At 33.4% G+C, this 15,480-nt stretch overlaps 2 protein-coding genes across 2 annotated transcripts; one reads left to right on the top strand and one right to left on the bottom strand.

Moving 5' to 3' along the window:
* Positions 1-258: 258 nt before the first annotated feature.
* On the top strand, positions 259-8,167 carry LOC105341957 (origin recognition complex subunit 4). Its single transcript, XM_066084792.1, has 13 exons — positions 259-411; positions 1,059-1,311; positions 1,504-1,594; positions 2,813-2,888; positions 4,921-5,006; positions 5,941-5,989; positions 6,191-6,339; positions 6,517-6,690; positions 6,893-6,979; positions 7,189-7,297; positions 7,494-7,589; positions 7,731-7,795; positions 7,959-8,167. Exons 2-13 carry the CDS (start codon positions 1,088-1,090, stop codon positions 8,142-8,144), a joined length of 1,392 nt encoding a protein of 463 aa, XP_065940864.1. The 5' UTR covers positions 259-411; positions 1,059-1,087; the 3' UTR covers positions 8,145-8,167.
* A 1,223-nt stretch (positions 8,168-9,390) lies between these two features.
* On the bottom strand, positions 9,391-12,115 carry LOC105341723 (hairy/enhancer-of-split related with YRPW motif protein 1). Its single transcript, XM_011448403.4, has 4 exons — positions 11,784-12,115; positions 11,513-11,561; positions 11,201-11,357; positions 9,391-10,674 (listed from the first exon to the last, which is right to left on the bottom strand). The coding sequence occupies exons 1-4, from the start codon at positions 12,047-12,049 to the stop codon at positions 10,040-10,042; spliced, it is 1,107 nt and encodes a 368-aa protein (XP_011446705.1). The 5' UTR covers positions 12,050-12,115; the 3' UTR covers positions 9,391-10,039.
* Between the last annotated feature and the right edge of the window lie 3,365 nt (positions 12,116-15,480).

Raw genomic sequence — 15,480 nt, 5'->3', positions numbered from 1 at the left:
TGAAATCGTTATCTTTAAAAAAAATAATAAATGCATTTCCACTGTCCTTGTATTTTCTTTTAAAAATTCAACTGATATAAAAAAGATAGTTAAACATAACATTTTTTTTTTAATTTCGTTTCCACAATGGGTGTATTATTGTGTCCTTTTGGGTATATTATAAAACCACGGACACTTCCATATTAGTTCTTACATACTCTCATTCGATTGATAAATTCTCGTTAAAAAATAGACATTAAATATAATAATAAGGGTATTTCAACTATATGATGATTCAACAAATTATATCATAAGAGATAAAAGCGGATGCCACAACAATGTTGCCTTCTACTTTTATGTATACACTCCATACAAGAATCCACATTGAAAGAACTGATTAATTTTCGTGGACAATTTGGCGGGAAATATTGGGTAAAAACATGTGAATATTTTACTTCGTTATTTACAATGATTAGTTGTATGCTAAGAACATTATTTATTATTTGTTGTAGACTATGAATTTCAATTCTTTATTGACATCCTGATTGTGATTGTCAATTAAGCAATGTATCAATCATCATGTTAACCAGAACTGTTCTTCTTTGTTAGATTTAGTTACATAGCTTGATTTACCTGTACATAGCTTTATATTTACCTACCTGAAGTAGGTTTATTTAGCTACTCAACCATACTTTTGTCTGAAATGGGCACTTGTACTAAAAGTCGCACTAAAGTGCAGCAGTAATTTTCAACTTTGAACTGAGCTGAAAACAATTCATGAAAAAACCACTCTTAAATCTGGTGCTCTTTTTGCCCAAATGCAGTCAATGTTTTAAATGTTTTGGGGCTATATATAACTGTTTATGAATATTGTTGAGAAACAAAAGTTTTCAAAAGTTTCATGAATTTTGAATGATTAAGGAAAATGTGATGCAAAAACATCTTGAGACACATTGTAGAGCTTGTTTGTATAAGTGTATGAAATTTGATACTCCATTTCATGATCAGTTAAATTTATATTTGACTTGTCAATATGAATTCTTTTTATCTTAAGTTGATTTATATAATTTTTTGAAAAGCCAAAAAGCCATTTTGTCTGTGAACAACAATGACAAAGAACAGGAGAAGAAGTAAAGCAGCCACATCACATGATGCATCGACGCCAGAATCTGCTGCCCTGAAAGATTCTGTTGGTTGTGTGTCACAAGGTGACATGTCTCCTGTCTCTTTGTGTCAGGCAGTGCTGAGGAAGCAGCTCACAGAAGGAATGTCCACATACAGAAACAGTGAAAAGGGTACATACCTTGGCGAGGGACTTCATCAGGAAGAAAGGTATTTCATTTCATTTTATTCAGGTAAATATATCACAGAATGCCATTATTACACATATAAAATGCAACAGATAGAAAAACAAATTTTATCTCAGCACTATACAAAAAAAAAAGGTAGAGAGAAAAGTATATAACAGTTTAAGCTTGCAAATTTTTGATCGTCAGACAGTACAAAAGAATTTTGATTGAACAGGCAGCTGTTAGATTTGTTGAGAAGAACAGCAACATCAGGAGAAAGTAACTCTGTCCTCGTGATTGGACCAAGAGGGAGTGGCAAGTCGAAGGTGAGTAAGTCTTGATACACTGTACCATTGGTAGAAGTAAATGGTGATTACAGTAGCAGCAATGTAGATTCTAACTAAATATAGTGATAATCAAAGTCTTGCTATCACTGATAGAAGTTTTTAGGTGTCGTGAATCAGCAATAATGATTGACAATAAAAGTATTGTCAGTATCATGCTGCATATTGCAGTAGATAATTGTAAGAATAATCAAATAGTTGCCAAATTCATCTGGTCAAGGGAACATGAAAAATTTGTGCAGATGATTGTATAAATTTTTATTCGCAAAACAAATGATAAATTTGAGAAAGAAATTGCCACTGAAACAAGATTTATCCATATGCCAGTCTTATTTTTTAAGTACTTTGGGATTTGAATGAAGCACAGAATCATGGCTTAACAAATTAAACTTGGACATGGATATACAGCCAAACTTCAATATCTCAAATACCAATATCTCGAATATACCGGTAATAGATATGTCGAAGTAATTTGTAAGTCCCAATCACTTATTTTTAAAGTATTTTACCTTTGATATCTTGAATACTCAGTTATTTCAAAGTTTTTAAATAGTCCCATCTAGTTTGAGATAACAAAGTTTGACTGTAATTATTACTAGTTAACTCTACATGCATGGAGACATTTATCTGTATTACTGTATAGCTTTGTAACACATTTCATTTTTATGTTCATTTTACTATTGATTTGTTGATCAAGCTTTACGTCAATTTTTTTTCTTTTATATTGCATTCTGTAATTTTGTTCTTGCCCCCCCCCCCCCCCCCCCCAAAAAAATACTGTTGACTGCCCCACTCTATTAATTACACCAAGTGATTAAACCTGCCACTGGTCGAAAATTATTTCTACAATCAATGAAGCTGTTTTTAGTAATATTATTCAATTTTCGCAGCAAAATAGACCTGGTCAGTAATGATTAGTAGGATGTATTTTTTTTATATGAATTAACTGATTATCTTTCAATATATTTGTATATATTTTTGTGTTCCCCCACTGTTTTACATGAAAATAGAAAGTCTGTAAATGTAATGTAAAATGTTGGAAAAGTCAACCTTCAGTGGGGAAAAAACAATATTTAAGTGTCGATTTTCTAGAATGAGATTTTTTTATGGAAAGTACTGATTATAAGGTACGTAAGCTGCTCAATATGTATCATGCATGACTCAGTATCAAGTGTTAGTACATAGCAATTTCCTTTTCAGCTGATCAAACATGTGATTGCAGAGTTATTGTTAGATGATCACATTAGAGAGAATCTTCTACAAGTACATCTGAATGGTAAGTAGGGAGATAAGCTAATCATGTGGTACAATCTACAACATACCAAAGATTTATATTACAATCATATACTCACAATAATTTGTTCAGTTGAAAAAATTCAAATATCTGGTTTTAAAATGAGACTCCTTATTATTATCTCAGGAGATTTTTATTTGTTTCCAATTCTTAATTTAGTTAAACTTCAAGTTTGAAAAATCAGAAAAAATTCCTTCCTCCCTTCTGAGTGTAGAAACCTTCTATAGGTGGCAATTCCAAACAAACAATTTAATAGGAATGACCTTAGATATATAATATTCAGTGGTTAATTAATTTACATCCTTCCAATTATTTTTGATGATTGTTGATGATAAGGATTGAATCCAAGTGCTCCCTTCACAATATGATATAAATTGCAATAATACTTCCATGTCTGATGACAATCATCGAGGCTGTAATTAGACATGTAGAGTTTTCCTTCTTGCCACTTGCTGAAAAGAAAGCAATAGTTATCTTTCTTCCTGATGACAATTTAGATGCCCAAAAATTAAATTGACAAGAAGATGCAGGCTGTAAATTAAAAAAATCAACATTTCCTTTTTAATTATTTAGTAGAGAAAACATGTTTGAGTTGAACATATTTTATTGACTAATGATGCCAAAAAGATTGGACACAAGTTCCACTTACAGAATCCGGGCTCTCCTTGTTGTACAATGTACATAATATGTTACAATGCCATACAATGCCAGATTAACATGTTTACATAGCCATCAATCATGGCAAGAAAATTTTATCAAAAGAAAATTTGTTATCACAGTAATGTTACCAATACAAATGTGCGTGATATTTTTGTCCTCCTCCTGCAACAAAACCAACAAAAATTTTAAATGATGTGAATGAGGGTGATTTTCAAACAATAGTGGAGAAAATGGACATCCAAAATGTTGTTTGATATACTTAAAAATATTTAGTCCCTATTGCAGGCAGAAATCCCTTAGCTCTACTGGGGACACGAAATTTCACTGTTTTGATATATAAATTAAACCTTTTGAGGAAATAGGGTACTGATACATGCCTCTGCAAGCAGGCAGTCATGTTGAATTATGAAGCCTTATTAAAAAATAATAATAATATAAATAATAATAATAAATCTGCTAAATTTTAAATGATTTATAAGCACTTTAAAGTAGTCCGAGTATTGCACTACGTCATAATACGGATTTTACAATATTGGTTCAACTTTTACAAAGCGTTTTAGATACCCGGTATTGATTTTGCTCTACATCGCTGTTGTAAACAATGGCAATAATAAGCAATTAGAACGGTAATATATGTATTCTAAGAGAGATAGAAATGATTAATGTTGAGAAACTCGATTCTGTTAAAGTAAAATGAAAAACGAAGTTTTCTGTTAAAGTAAAATGAAAAACGAAGTTTCTGATTAACCAGGATCTCAGGTATGCTTTTATCTTCTTTGTTTTGACCCCCTTGACCCCCCCCCCCACAAATTTTTCTTTTTCTTTTCCTAAAACCGGTTTAAATTTAGAGACAGAAGCTATTTCGAATTTATTCTATTTTGATGTATCAGGTCCATAAAGCGTACTTACTTACAAAAATTTGCGCAAAATTATTGATGAGATATGGCTTAGATAAATATTTATACTCTATTTTGTATGTTCAGTTTTAATTTTTCCAAAATTCGTAATTATTTTTAGGAAAAACGGACGTCTGGCAAATTTCATAATTGTCAATAATTTTCGCAAGGGGTACACCCGTCTGAGAGGTGATAGCAAACAAACTAGCATGTAAACATACATATTTTCTTTTGTATATGTATTGCTTGAATGTATATCTATCATTTAAAGCTTAGCTTTTAATGATTGAGCCCATTTAGTGCCGAGTATAGGACTACCTTAATATACTTGGACAGTACTGTGTACTTTATATAATATATGAATATTTTAAAGTAAATATTTGATTAAATATCAATCCTAATTTTGAAAAGTGGATATATATTGAATACCAGGAAAACCCTGTTTAATTTATTTACAGGTTTGTTGCAAACTGATGATAGGATAGCCCTCACAGAAATCACCCGACAGTTGAAACTGGAGAACACTCTTGGAGACAAAGTTTTTGTAGGCAATTTTCTCTTTAATCATAAAATTTTGATATGTAACAAAATTTTATGTGTTCAGATGATTTAAAAGGAACAAAATTTACTCTTTATTGTTCATCTTCAGTTTGTGTTGAGATCTGTTTTAGAGCAGTTATAGATAATTATTAATAACATGTACAATTAAATATTAAGAAAACAGGCAGCATTTTGTAGGGTGACTGGTAATTTTGTAAAACCTGTTTCATTATTTTTATGAGGGATGAAATTTCTTTAAGGCTAGGCATATTTTATTGTCCCCCGCCGCAACGCGGAGCGGGGACATAAAAATGCCGGGCGTCCGTCCGTGTGTCCGTGTGTCCGTCCGTCACACTTTTTTGTAAGCGCTCTCATGCCTACAAATTTTGACGGATTTTCATTAAATTTATACCAAATGTTTATACCACTATTTCCTTGGTCAAGTTCGAAAATCAGCATTGGTCGATACTTTTTGATGGAGTTATGGGACTTAAACCACAATAATGACTCAGTTATGGGACTTTAACCACAATAATGAATCAGCCTTGGTCGATAGACTCGATACTAGTATACTGCTTGACCGGCGGGGGACCCAGGAATTCTATTCTTGTTGACATTGGAGCCCTGAATATTTTACTTCTTGTTATTAGGTACCCAGGCTCAAATCTGGATATTGCAGAGATCTACCCCAAGTTGTGTTCTATACACCCTTGTGCCTTATTCCGATTGATATGAATATTTAGCAATTTTTATAAGCAAATTCATTTATCCACATATTTTACATGTATGTGTAGATCGATAACATTGCACATACACATAACTTATTTACTCTGGCTTTAGCACAGTGTTCGGAAACTTATGATCAGCTTGTTTATCAAGAATTGGAACTTTTTTTTTTTTACAAACTGCATTTATTGAAATGTTTGTTTTTGTTACAGGGATCATTCTCAGAAACTCTGCAGTTCTTGTTGGAAGCCTTGAAAAGTGGCAAGTAATTGAGAGTTGGACACTTACACTGCGAAGACTGTTTTTGGCATATTGCCACTAAAAGATTTTGACAGAATGGAAAATATTGAAGGCTCACTTTAAAAAAAATATATGTTAAAGCAATGTTAACATTATCAATGGAATTACATATTTGGTTTCACATTTACTCAGAAATATGACCTCTTTCAATGGCTTTGTTAGGGGACCAGAGCAGTAAACCAATCTTATTTCTGTTGGATGAGTTTGACTTATTTGCCCATCACAAGAACCAGACCCTACTCTACAATCTGTTTGATGTGGCTCAATCAGCCCAGGCTCCTATCTGTGTTGTTGGGATCACCTGCCGATTGGTAGGCATCTCTTTCCTTTGTAGCTATTTTTTAAAAGCAGGAGTTATATCCCTCATACATGTACCTGAATATATTTTATTTAGTGTGATAGGAGTTATCTCTCTTGTTCTTGAATATTAGTTGTTTTGAAAAGTCGGGGTTATCTCTCTTGTACTTGAAATTTTATTTCTTTGACAGGATGTGATTGAACTGTTGGAAAAAAGAGTGAAGTCTCGCTTTTCACATCGTCAGATTCATCTTTTCAACAGTCAGACATTTGAAGACTTTATTGTCATATTCAAGAAATTGTTATGTTTGGATGTTAATTTCCCTGATCAAAAATTTGCAGACAGTTGGAATCTTCAAGTTGAGGTTTGTCATCAAATATAGCAGATGTTCATGCATAAAATAATTAGAAATATAGTAAAATGTTAAGCCAGTCAAAAATATATCTCTGGATTTTTTTCCATGTATCAAAATTGTTTGTTAATGATTGTGTTCTGTATAGGGTATACTTGGGCTCTGTATTGGTTGACCTTGTGTTGCAAATGGTCATAACATTCTGTGATTACAGCAACTTGCCAGGGATCCAACCATTACTGATATACTGAGACAGCAGTTTGAGTTTACTAAAGATGTTAGAGCTCTCCAACAGCTGCTGGTAATTATTTCTTTATCTCTAAAAATGTTCTGATTTTATAGAGGAAACAATCGGGATTTTCTATTTCATTATTTAAATGATTATACTCTGGTCAGTTTTATCATCAAAATGTTGAACATCTTAACCCAGCCAAGTAATGTATGCTGAGTTTTATGGGATGCTGTAACAATATGTAAGACTATAGTGTAAAAGGATGCCATCTTTTACAGATGTATCCAGTCTGTCAGCTAAGCGAAATGTCGCCCAGTTTATCTGTTAGCGATTTTGTTGAGTCGAGAAAGCTGATCACAATGGATTCCAAGTCGGCTATGCTGCATGGTAGGATGTAAAACACTTTTATTAAAAAAAATTTCATTGAAGAAAATAATCACACAAGACTGCATTAACATGATGTATGTTGACAGTTAATGTGATAATACTAATTTTGACACATTACTTTTATCTCTGTGATACAGCATACAAGGTTTCTCGATTTCTTGTGTAGTAATAGGCAATTACCTGCCTTATCTTGTAGGCGTTTCTATTCTGGAACTTTGTCTGATCATTGCAATGAAACACCTGACGGAAATTTATGAAGGAGAACCATTTAACTTTGAAATGGTATACAGTGGTAAGTCCTTATCTTTGATATGTTGATCTATTTTGATTAAAATAGGTAATTGATAGATAAATTTACTGTATGAAATAATAAGCTCAACCATTCAAATCCTTACTGAGTTGTTTTATTGGTAAATTTCAATTTTTGTTGTAGAATATTCAAAATTTGCACAAAGAAAATCTTCCATGCAGGTGTTTGAAAAAGCAGTTGTACTAAAGGTCAGTTGTTAACATCCAATGTTAAGTACTCATTAATAGGCTCATCTTTATCAATGTTGTAGCTATTAAATATTCCTGTGACATACATTTCCATGAATAAAATCTGTATGGTATTGAATGTTGTTAAATGTAGAGTTTTTCTGTGCAATTCCTGGTCTTTCAGGCGTTTGAGCACCTGATCCACCTGGAGCTAGTGCGGACCGTGGATGGAGCAGGCAGCCGAGTCCAGAAGGAGTACAGACTGATGCAGATGTTGATCCACCCGACCCAGATACTGGACGCTCTGCAGAAGTACCCCCAGTGTCCAACCGACGTACGACAGTGGGCAGCCTCTTCTCTAGCTACATGATGGCATCATTAAAGGCACCTCTGGTATAATGGCAGTTCATATAGTAGATGCACTCTGATTACTCTGTAAGGGGTATCTATATATTAAGAAAAATTTCAGCATAAATTTTTGATTAACAATTTATATACTAGTAAATGATTTTGTTCTTCATTTATTGGTTTTCCACCTTAGTGGAGAACAAAAAATGGCCTTTAAAATAAACTTGCCTTTCTATATAAAAAAACCCCAGGTGAATTGAAAAGCAATCTTTTTATATGAAGGTGATATTTCTTATAGGAGATATTATGATTGCTCAAAAAATGGTTTGAATGGGCATTAGAAAACAATGAACTGTAAACAATAAACTTCTTTTCAATTGCTTTGACAGGTTTATTCATTAATAATATTCTATATTTACAGAACAAACTTATGAAAAATGAGGTTTGTCATAAGACGGTATATAAGCTGAAGTCCTGTGAAGGCCTCGCCTGAGCAAACCAGTGGTGGAGACTGGAATCTGACGTCTTGTACTCAGGAAACTTTTGTTTTGTGAATGTCTTTGATAAAGACTGTTTATACTAACACAGTTTCAGTTTGTACTTTCTTTTCATTGATGGGATTATTAGAAAATGTTCACATTCATTTGGTTGTTTGAGTTTTTATGTTATTTATTAAATAATTCAATTAACAAAAAATCATTTGTTTTTTTGGGCGACTTTAAAATTGTAATTGTTTGCCCTCCCTCAAGACTCTATGATAAAGGAATTACCGGTACATTAAAAATTAAATTTTGAAATTATATTGATGGAATAACAGCAATAAGTTGATCTGCAAACAAATAGAATATGTAGAAAATAATTGAATGATGATTTTAAATGGAAATATCGGAGTGTGATATTTTTTCATGAGTGAGTTTGGAGAAGGCAAACAAATTTTGAAGATGGCGGCGCCTTTGTGTTTCTTCTTGTAGAGAGATGATTTTTAAAACGATGAAAATACGACAGTCACATCTATGCAATAAAAGTAAAGGAATGGAACACAGACATTATATTTCATTAACGTTTATTTTGTTGTATCAAATTGAAAATATTCATGTATAAACTTACATGTAAAGTCAAGCAAGTAATCAAGCATGCTCATTTTGATTGGGAGAAAAAAATGTATATATAAAAAGTAACAGTCTGAACAACTCTAATATTCAGACTTACAAAAGTTAACGCATGTAAACCTCAAATCGTTGTGATATTGGAGGAATATTTTGTAATCGCTTATCTTCGTTGTTTAAAGAATTATTGCATAGTTGATCCATGTAATTGCAAAATGGAAATGTCAATAAATGAAAATGAATAAAAAAAAACGCCAAATAAATACAGACCTATTTTCCGTTTTTGCGTCATAATGCTACACAAAATGGAACTAACGTTTAAAGGTTATCAGATGTCTGTAGAAAATAGAAACGCAAATCTTTGAACAGACAAGTCTCGTTATGGTAGCAAATGACGTAGCACACGGACGCAAAACGGGAAAAAGGTATCAAAAATCTGGCGTTCTATAACAAAGATATCTAACAAAGCACTGCTCTACTGTATACATATACTCAAAATGTAAACAATAAAATAAATCACATGTATAAGCACTAGAAAAAAGCATCGAAGTGTGGCAAAAAAATGAAAATAATAATAAAATTGTAAAAATATACATGTAAGTACAAAGAAATTCTTATTGCAATACCCCTGAACACAATGGCACTTAAATCCAAAATATGTAAATGTTTACTCCAAGAATGAATCTGAATAAATTAATTGTAAAAAGAAAAAGCACTTGAAAGCAGCAAAAAAAGAAATTGTATTTACAAACACAACACCACACTTGCTGCCACGCAATGAGTTTAAGGAATGTGGTTTAGTTCTTTTGATTTAGTAGGCAAGTTCTGCTCCCCAAGGCCGATACGGCTTTGATGAACTGTTGAAGTTCCCGTTTTGAGACATCATGTTCATAGAGTTAAGAGACACTGGGAACTGACTGGATAGTTGGGGGATGGAGGAAATTAACGGGTCCTGTCCCGTGGAATTCATGCTGGCCATCTGAGAGTGGGAAGACATGTTAGCAGAGGACTGAATTCGCATATTCCCGTGGAGTGAGGATGATGACATGTCCGTTTGACTCACTCTGGATTCACTGTAGGACAACGACGACAGCGCCTGTGCGGACGAATGAGGACCCATGTTTAACTCTGACTGATTCGGTAATTGTGACGTAATCATGGACCCCATCGGCGTCATCGCACTTGTCGGGTACTGACTGTTTATCCCTGTGTGAGAGGGAAGGGGGCTCCAGGAGGAATGTTGAAGGGAAGCTTTGGCTGCGGCTTCCCGTTGGGCGGAGAAACACTGAAGGTGACTGAGCAACCTCATGCGGAGGGGGTCTTGTAAATCTAGCCCCTCTACTGCTACCAAGTAACGGGCAACCTCTGCAGCACACTCACGGAAGCCAACGCCCCGGTAATCAATGGCCAGTGCTTGTGGATCTGGATAGTTGTAAGTATTCAAACCTGGAAAATAAAGAGAAAGAATTCAAATCTTATTCCACATCATCGGTAAATCTCATTACGATCTAGTCTTGAGAAATTGAGTTATTCGTTATTACCAAGAGAATATTTTCGTATGATTTATTTTATTACTGATATTTAACATGGACAGTGATAGTTTTCTCGTGTCGCCCTTGCACACTTGGGCTTTGTTTCATCAAGATTTCACACATTAGCCTCTCATCGCCGCGATATTGTTTCAGTGTTAATTTTATTAAATCATCTTAGCTAGTTACTACGGTTAGGTCGCACATCGGCCATCGCCAGAGACAAAGGCCAAATGTCCCGTTTACTTTTCTCTTGACATCTTAATCTCTGTCACAGTATCATCAACGACCCTTTTAACAAATTAGGTACAGCCTTCTCCCAATCACTCTTATTTTAAACTCGTTCGTACAATATTGTACAAAGAGATGTAATGTAAAAGTAGAATCGCGGTAAAAGTAAAATTATTTTGATTACAGTTTTTTAAAGATTGAAGAATATTTACCTTTCTGATGAAGAAGTTTCAAGTGGTCAACTGTCATCTGAAGAATTTCGGCTTTTTCTAATTTCGCGGACCCCTGTTTTTCGAAGGCAGTGGGAACTAGTCTTCTAAGCTCGGAGAGACTGTTGTTAATGCGATCTCTGCGCCGTTTCTCTATCACCTAAAACAAAATAAATAATTTAATTTTAAAATGAATGAATAAAATTTTCGGATTGAAATAGGAGTGTTTATGAATAGCTTTGATTATTGCCTTGTAAATATGAAGAATTATAAGAAATTTTAGCGTTAAGTTTATTAAAATTCCAAAGTACTAACCCCACGCCTTTTTTTCCTGTCTCCAATTTGACAACTTTGTGAAGGAGAGCTGTAAATGAAAATAAAAGATCCATAAGACTTATGTTCATATTTCCTTCGTTAGAAGTCAAATGAGTTCATTAAATTCGTACATATGTATTTATATCCAAAGTAAAAAGGTGGATGTCATATCGCACGTGTGCACGTGCGATGGCACAAGTCCGGAGTTGTACGTTCGTAGTATAGTATTCACGCGCGTGTCTGTCAAAATGCACACATCAATACTACCTACCTGGATTTCAGAGAATCATCGTAGCAATCTTCGGCCTCACTGTCGCTTAAGCTTCGTTTCATGTTCTTTTTTCTTAAAGCGGAAAAGGCGAATTTGTGAAAAGAAATAAATTGCGGATGTTGCTCCCTTCCTGAGCCACGTTCAGAGTAAAATTGACCTACGTTTCCCACGCACTTTAATCTATTAAAATGTGTCTCCGGACGAAGCGCACGCCTCCCGTTAATTGTAACCCGCGGTTGATTGACAGTCAGTCGCTTGTCCGACATGCGTAGATTGTTTGATACCGATTGTCACACGCGATGCGATTGGCTGACGGCCCTCACGCGCGCGCCAGATGCGCGGCCCGTGCCATGCATACTGCAGCGAAGATACACATGGCAGGCGTCCGATGCTAAACAAACCGGCTACCATCCACGTGCTTTGGCCAAAATTAAGTGTCAAAGTATGTCTCAAATTATGAAGACAGTTAAATATGACTATATTACATAGAAAAATTTATTTATTTCAGACACTTTATTTGATTTAAAGAGAGTTTTAAGTAGTATACATATTTGTTTATGTTGTGTTGTAACTGATATGTACTTTATCAGGTATAATGCAGGTGAATGTAAATTGGAACCGCACGGCTTGCACGAGTAGATCGTGGGAAACCCCGATATTTTATTCCTCCATCATTTAATTTGGGAACTGTTCTGCATTTGTTTGCAGTGTTCTTTAACTGCACAATACTAACACACAGCAAGTCCCGTGTGAACTGAAGAAAACGTATACAAATCAGAATAAACAGTGGGTATATATAAAATCATTCCTTGTATAAATGAGTTTTATTTGTTATTTATTTAGTATTTATTTAGTATTGGTAGATAAATTTACACCGTGTTGCGAATGTTACTAATTAACACTCTTTTACCTACTCACATTAGTCCTCTATGTATTGTAACGTACACAAGTGTTTCACATCAAAGGTAGACGTTTAACGAATATATCACATTTTAGGTTTGTAATACAAAACCAACTGATAATTTGGGTGGCGATCGCGATTAAACACTTCATTGTGTAATGCACGTTACTCTTTTTTTCCCAAGGGCCATTTTATCTATCTAGACTCAAACGGAATTCGTTATTAGCCTATATTAGATTACACAAAGGTGAACCTTTATGATGGTTGCCATTGGAATTCCGATAAGTAGTAAAGACAAAATACACGCGGTATACGTGTAAGCTTGTGTTCCTCATTTTTTCTGGCACTCTTCAAAAACTATACATTCTTCTGTAATGATTCGAAGTTTCATCATTACATGTATATATTTATTCATAAATCAAATTTGTTGAAATATGCATGCTTTTTATGCGAGATATGAATTTATGGCAATATTGTTTAGCTTATTCACTTCGGGGTGATGTTGTCTTGTATACCAAATAATTTGTAAATTAGATACTAGTAAATAATTCCATTTTTTCCTATGTACAGACGTATTTTCATGAAACTAAAAAGATTAGCTGTTGATAATATACATATCAAGAGAATAGAATTGATTGAATATGTTCTCTGTATATTAATTTTTCAACGACATTTGTGTATAATTAGATTACAATTTAAGAAGAACTTGTAAGTTGTTGGAATTTGCCTCTAAACCTCTTGTAAATTTTTAAATAAAGTGATAATAATCCATCTTTTATCCACCTGTATATGTAAAATAAATGTGTGAACAAATGTACACTTTTTTAAAACTCATGAGGGTATGTTTGTGAACAAGTTTTTAAATCAGGGTTTTTATTATTTGTAAATTTAACACATAATGATTATAAAAATGATGTAAAGGTTTGTTGCAGGTTACATTGACACGTAAAAAAAATAAAATCAAATTTATGTATTAAAAATTAAATATGTGACGAAGTTAAAATGTAACATATTACACGTATCCCCAACTCGAAATTTTTTTTAGCAAGAAAATGTTTTAAAATAAAAACACGAACTCTGAATTTCTTTTAAAAATCTGTGTATAATCATCACTAATTATTTGTCTGTTCTCCACAAACACAATGATTTAGCTTTGTTCTTCCTGACAATTTATATACATAATACATTTACATGTATGTAAATAAGTTTATTTGACTTGCACTCGTTAATAAGACCATTTATATGGTTTTGAGAAAATGAATGAATGGAATTGTTACCCAAATAGGATTACTGAAATTTAAAAAAATTGATAAGACGCAAATTACTAATGATATGAAATAAAAAAGATACAAAAGGAGACATTTCTGACGTAAAACTTTTTGAATATTGAAAAACTGATAAGATAGAAAACTAGAAATGTGTAAGATTTTTTTTACACATGTTCGTACATGTACCATATGTGTTTGTGACGAAGCAGAATGCTTTAACTGATGGTGAATTTATTAACAAATTTTTATATATTATTTTTGAAAAATCTTTCCCAATGAGACACTAAAGCCAATGAAAAATCGCGTCAATTTCTAAAAGTACAATTTGATTGATCAGAAAACTTCATTTGTAAAATTGAATTGAGATATTTTATTACGATGAAAAAACAAACCAATATACATGAAATTTAATACCCCAGATATATATCGACGTTTATAATAGCTTCTGTTAAAGAAAACAGAACTATTCTTTTTTTTAAATGAAATACCTATTTTAGTTTGTTTGTTTTTTTTTTCACGGAAAAAAATCTTGAGAAACATCATTGTCATTAAAATGTCAAAACATTTTCACCTGTGCTTAATTTTGACACGTACTAAATATTAATGTTGCATTGGAGCCAATCGAGCAAATTGCTAGTAATCCATTGAAAAATATCGATTTTTTTGTGCTATTAGATTTCCTGACAACTCCACCAATGCATGTCATATGCATGCCAAAACTCGGCCTTGCATGAAATATAACGGTTGACACGCTCTGAATGAAGAGGAAGTCCTCCCCCTAGTCGTGCCAAAAACCAATAAGTCACCTGCTACTGTAAATACGGGTATTCGCCAGCTCGTCTGCTTTTGTCTGTAGTGTAAATGTTTATTCCGGAAACTTAACCTATTCAAATGCAGGAAAGTGGTATAGAGTTGTGAAAAATGTTCCTCGACATACAAAGTTATGATTTTCTCGTAGAAGTAACACTATGTAAATACGAGGTTTAATATTTTGTCTGGAGCTCATTGAATTATGAAAATCGATTGCTTAGTGGGCACGCGAACTCTATGCTTGGGCTGTTCTTGCCACCGCGCACCTGGCTTATGTGACGTCACCTCATTGAGCGATAATGTGTCGAGTCGCGTGCCACGCTATTTGTAGGCGACACTGAACCATATCTGACACTTTAAACGACAAAGATTTAATAGGGTGTTTTGTAAGCTAACAGTAAATTTCTGCAGTGACATTTTGGCTGTATTTTTGACATTGATACAGCAGATTGATACATCATTTTTGTCTTTGTCAACTGCCAGATGCACATATCTGACACCTAAAGGAGCCATACCAATGACGGTAGAAATCTGTTTAGGTCAGACATTTAAAGACATTAAATTGATGATTTTATTGACTCTTTTAACCATATGAAGTTATCGTTTATGTATATAATAATTGATATGTTCAGGATTTTTCTTTGACGCTGTTTACTTAATATTGTAAGATTGCACTAAAATATTTACAAGTAATGAGACATGAAATAAATATATTAAA

Source organism: Magallana gigas, chromosome 5 (assembly GCF_963853765.1).
Source record: "Magallana gigas chromosome 5, xbMagGiga1.1, whole genome shotgun sequence".
NCBI lineage: Eukaryota > Metazoa > Mollusca > Bivalvia > Ostreida > Ostreidae > Magallana > Magallana gigas.
The sequence above is the reverse complement of the archived record's forward strand: the minus strand, read 5'-3'. Positions and strand labels throughout refer to the sequence as shown.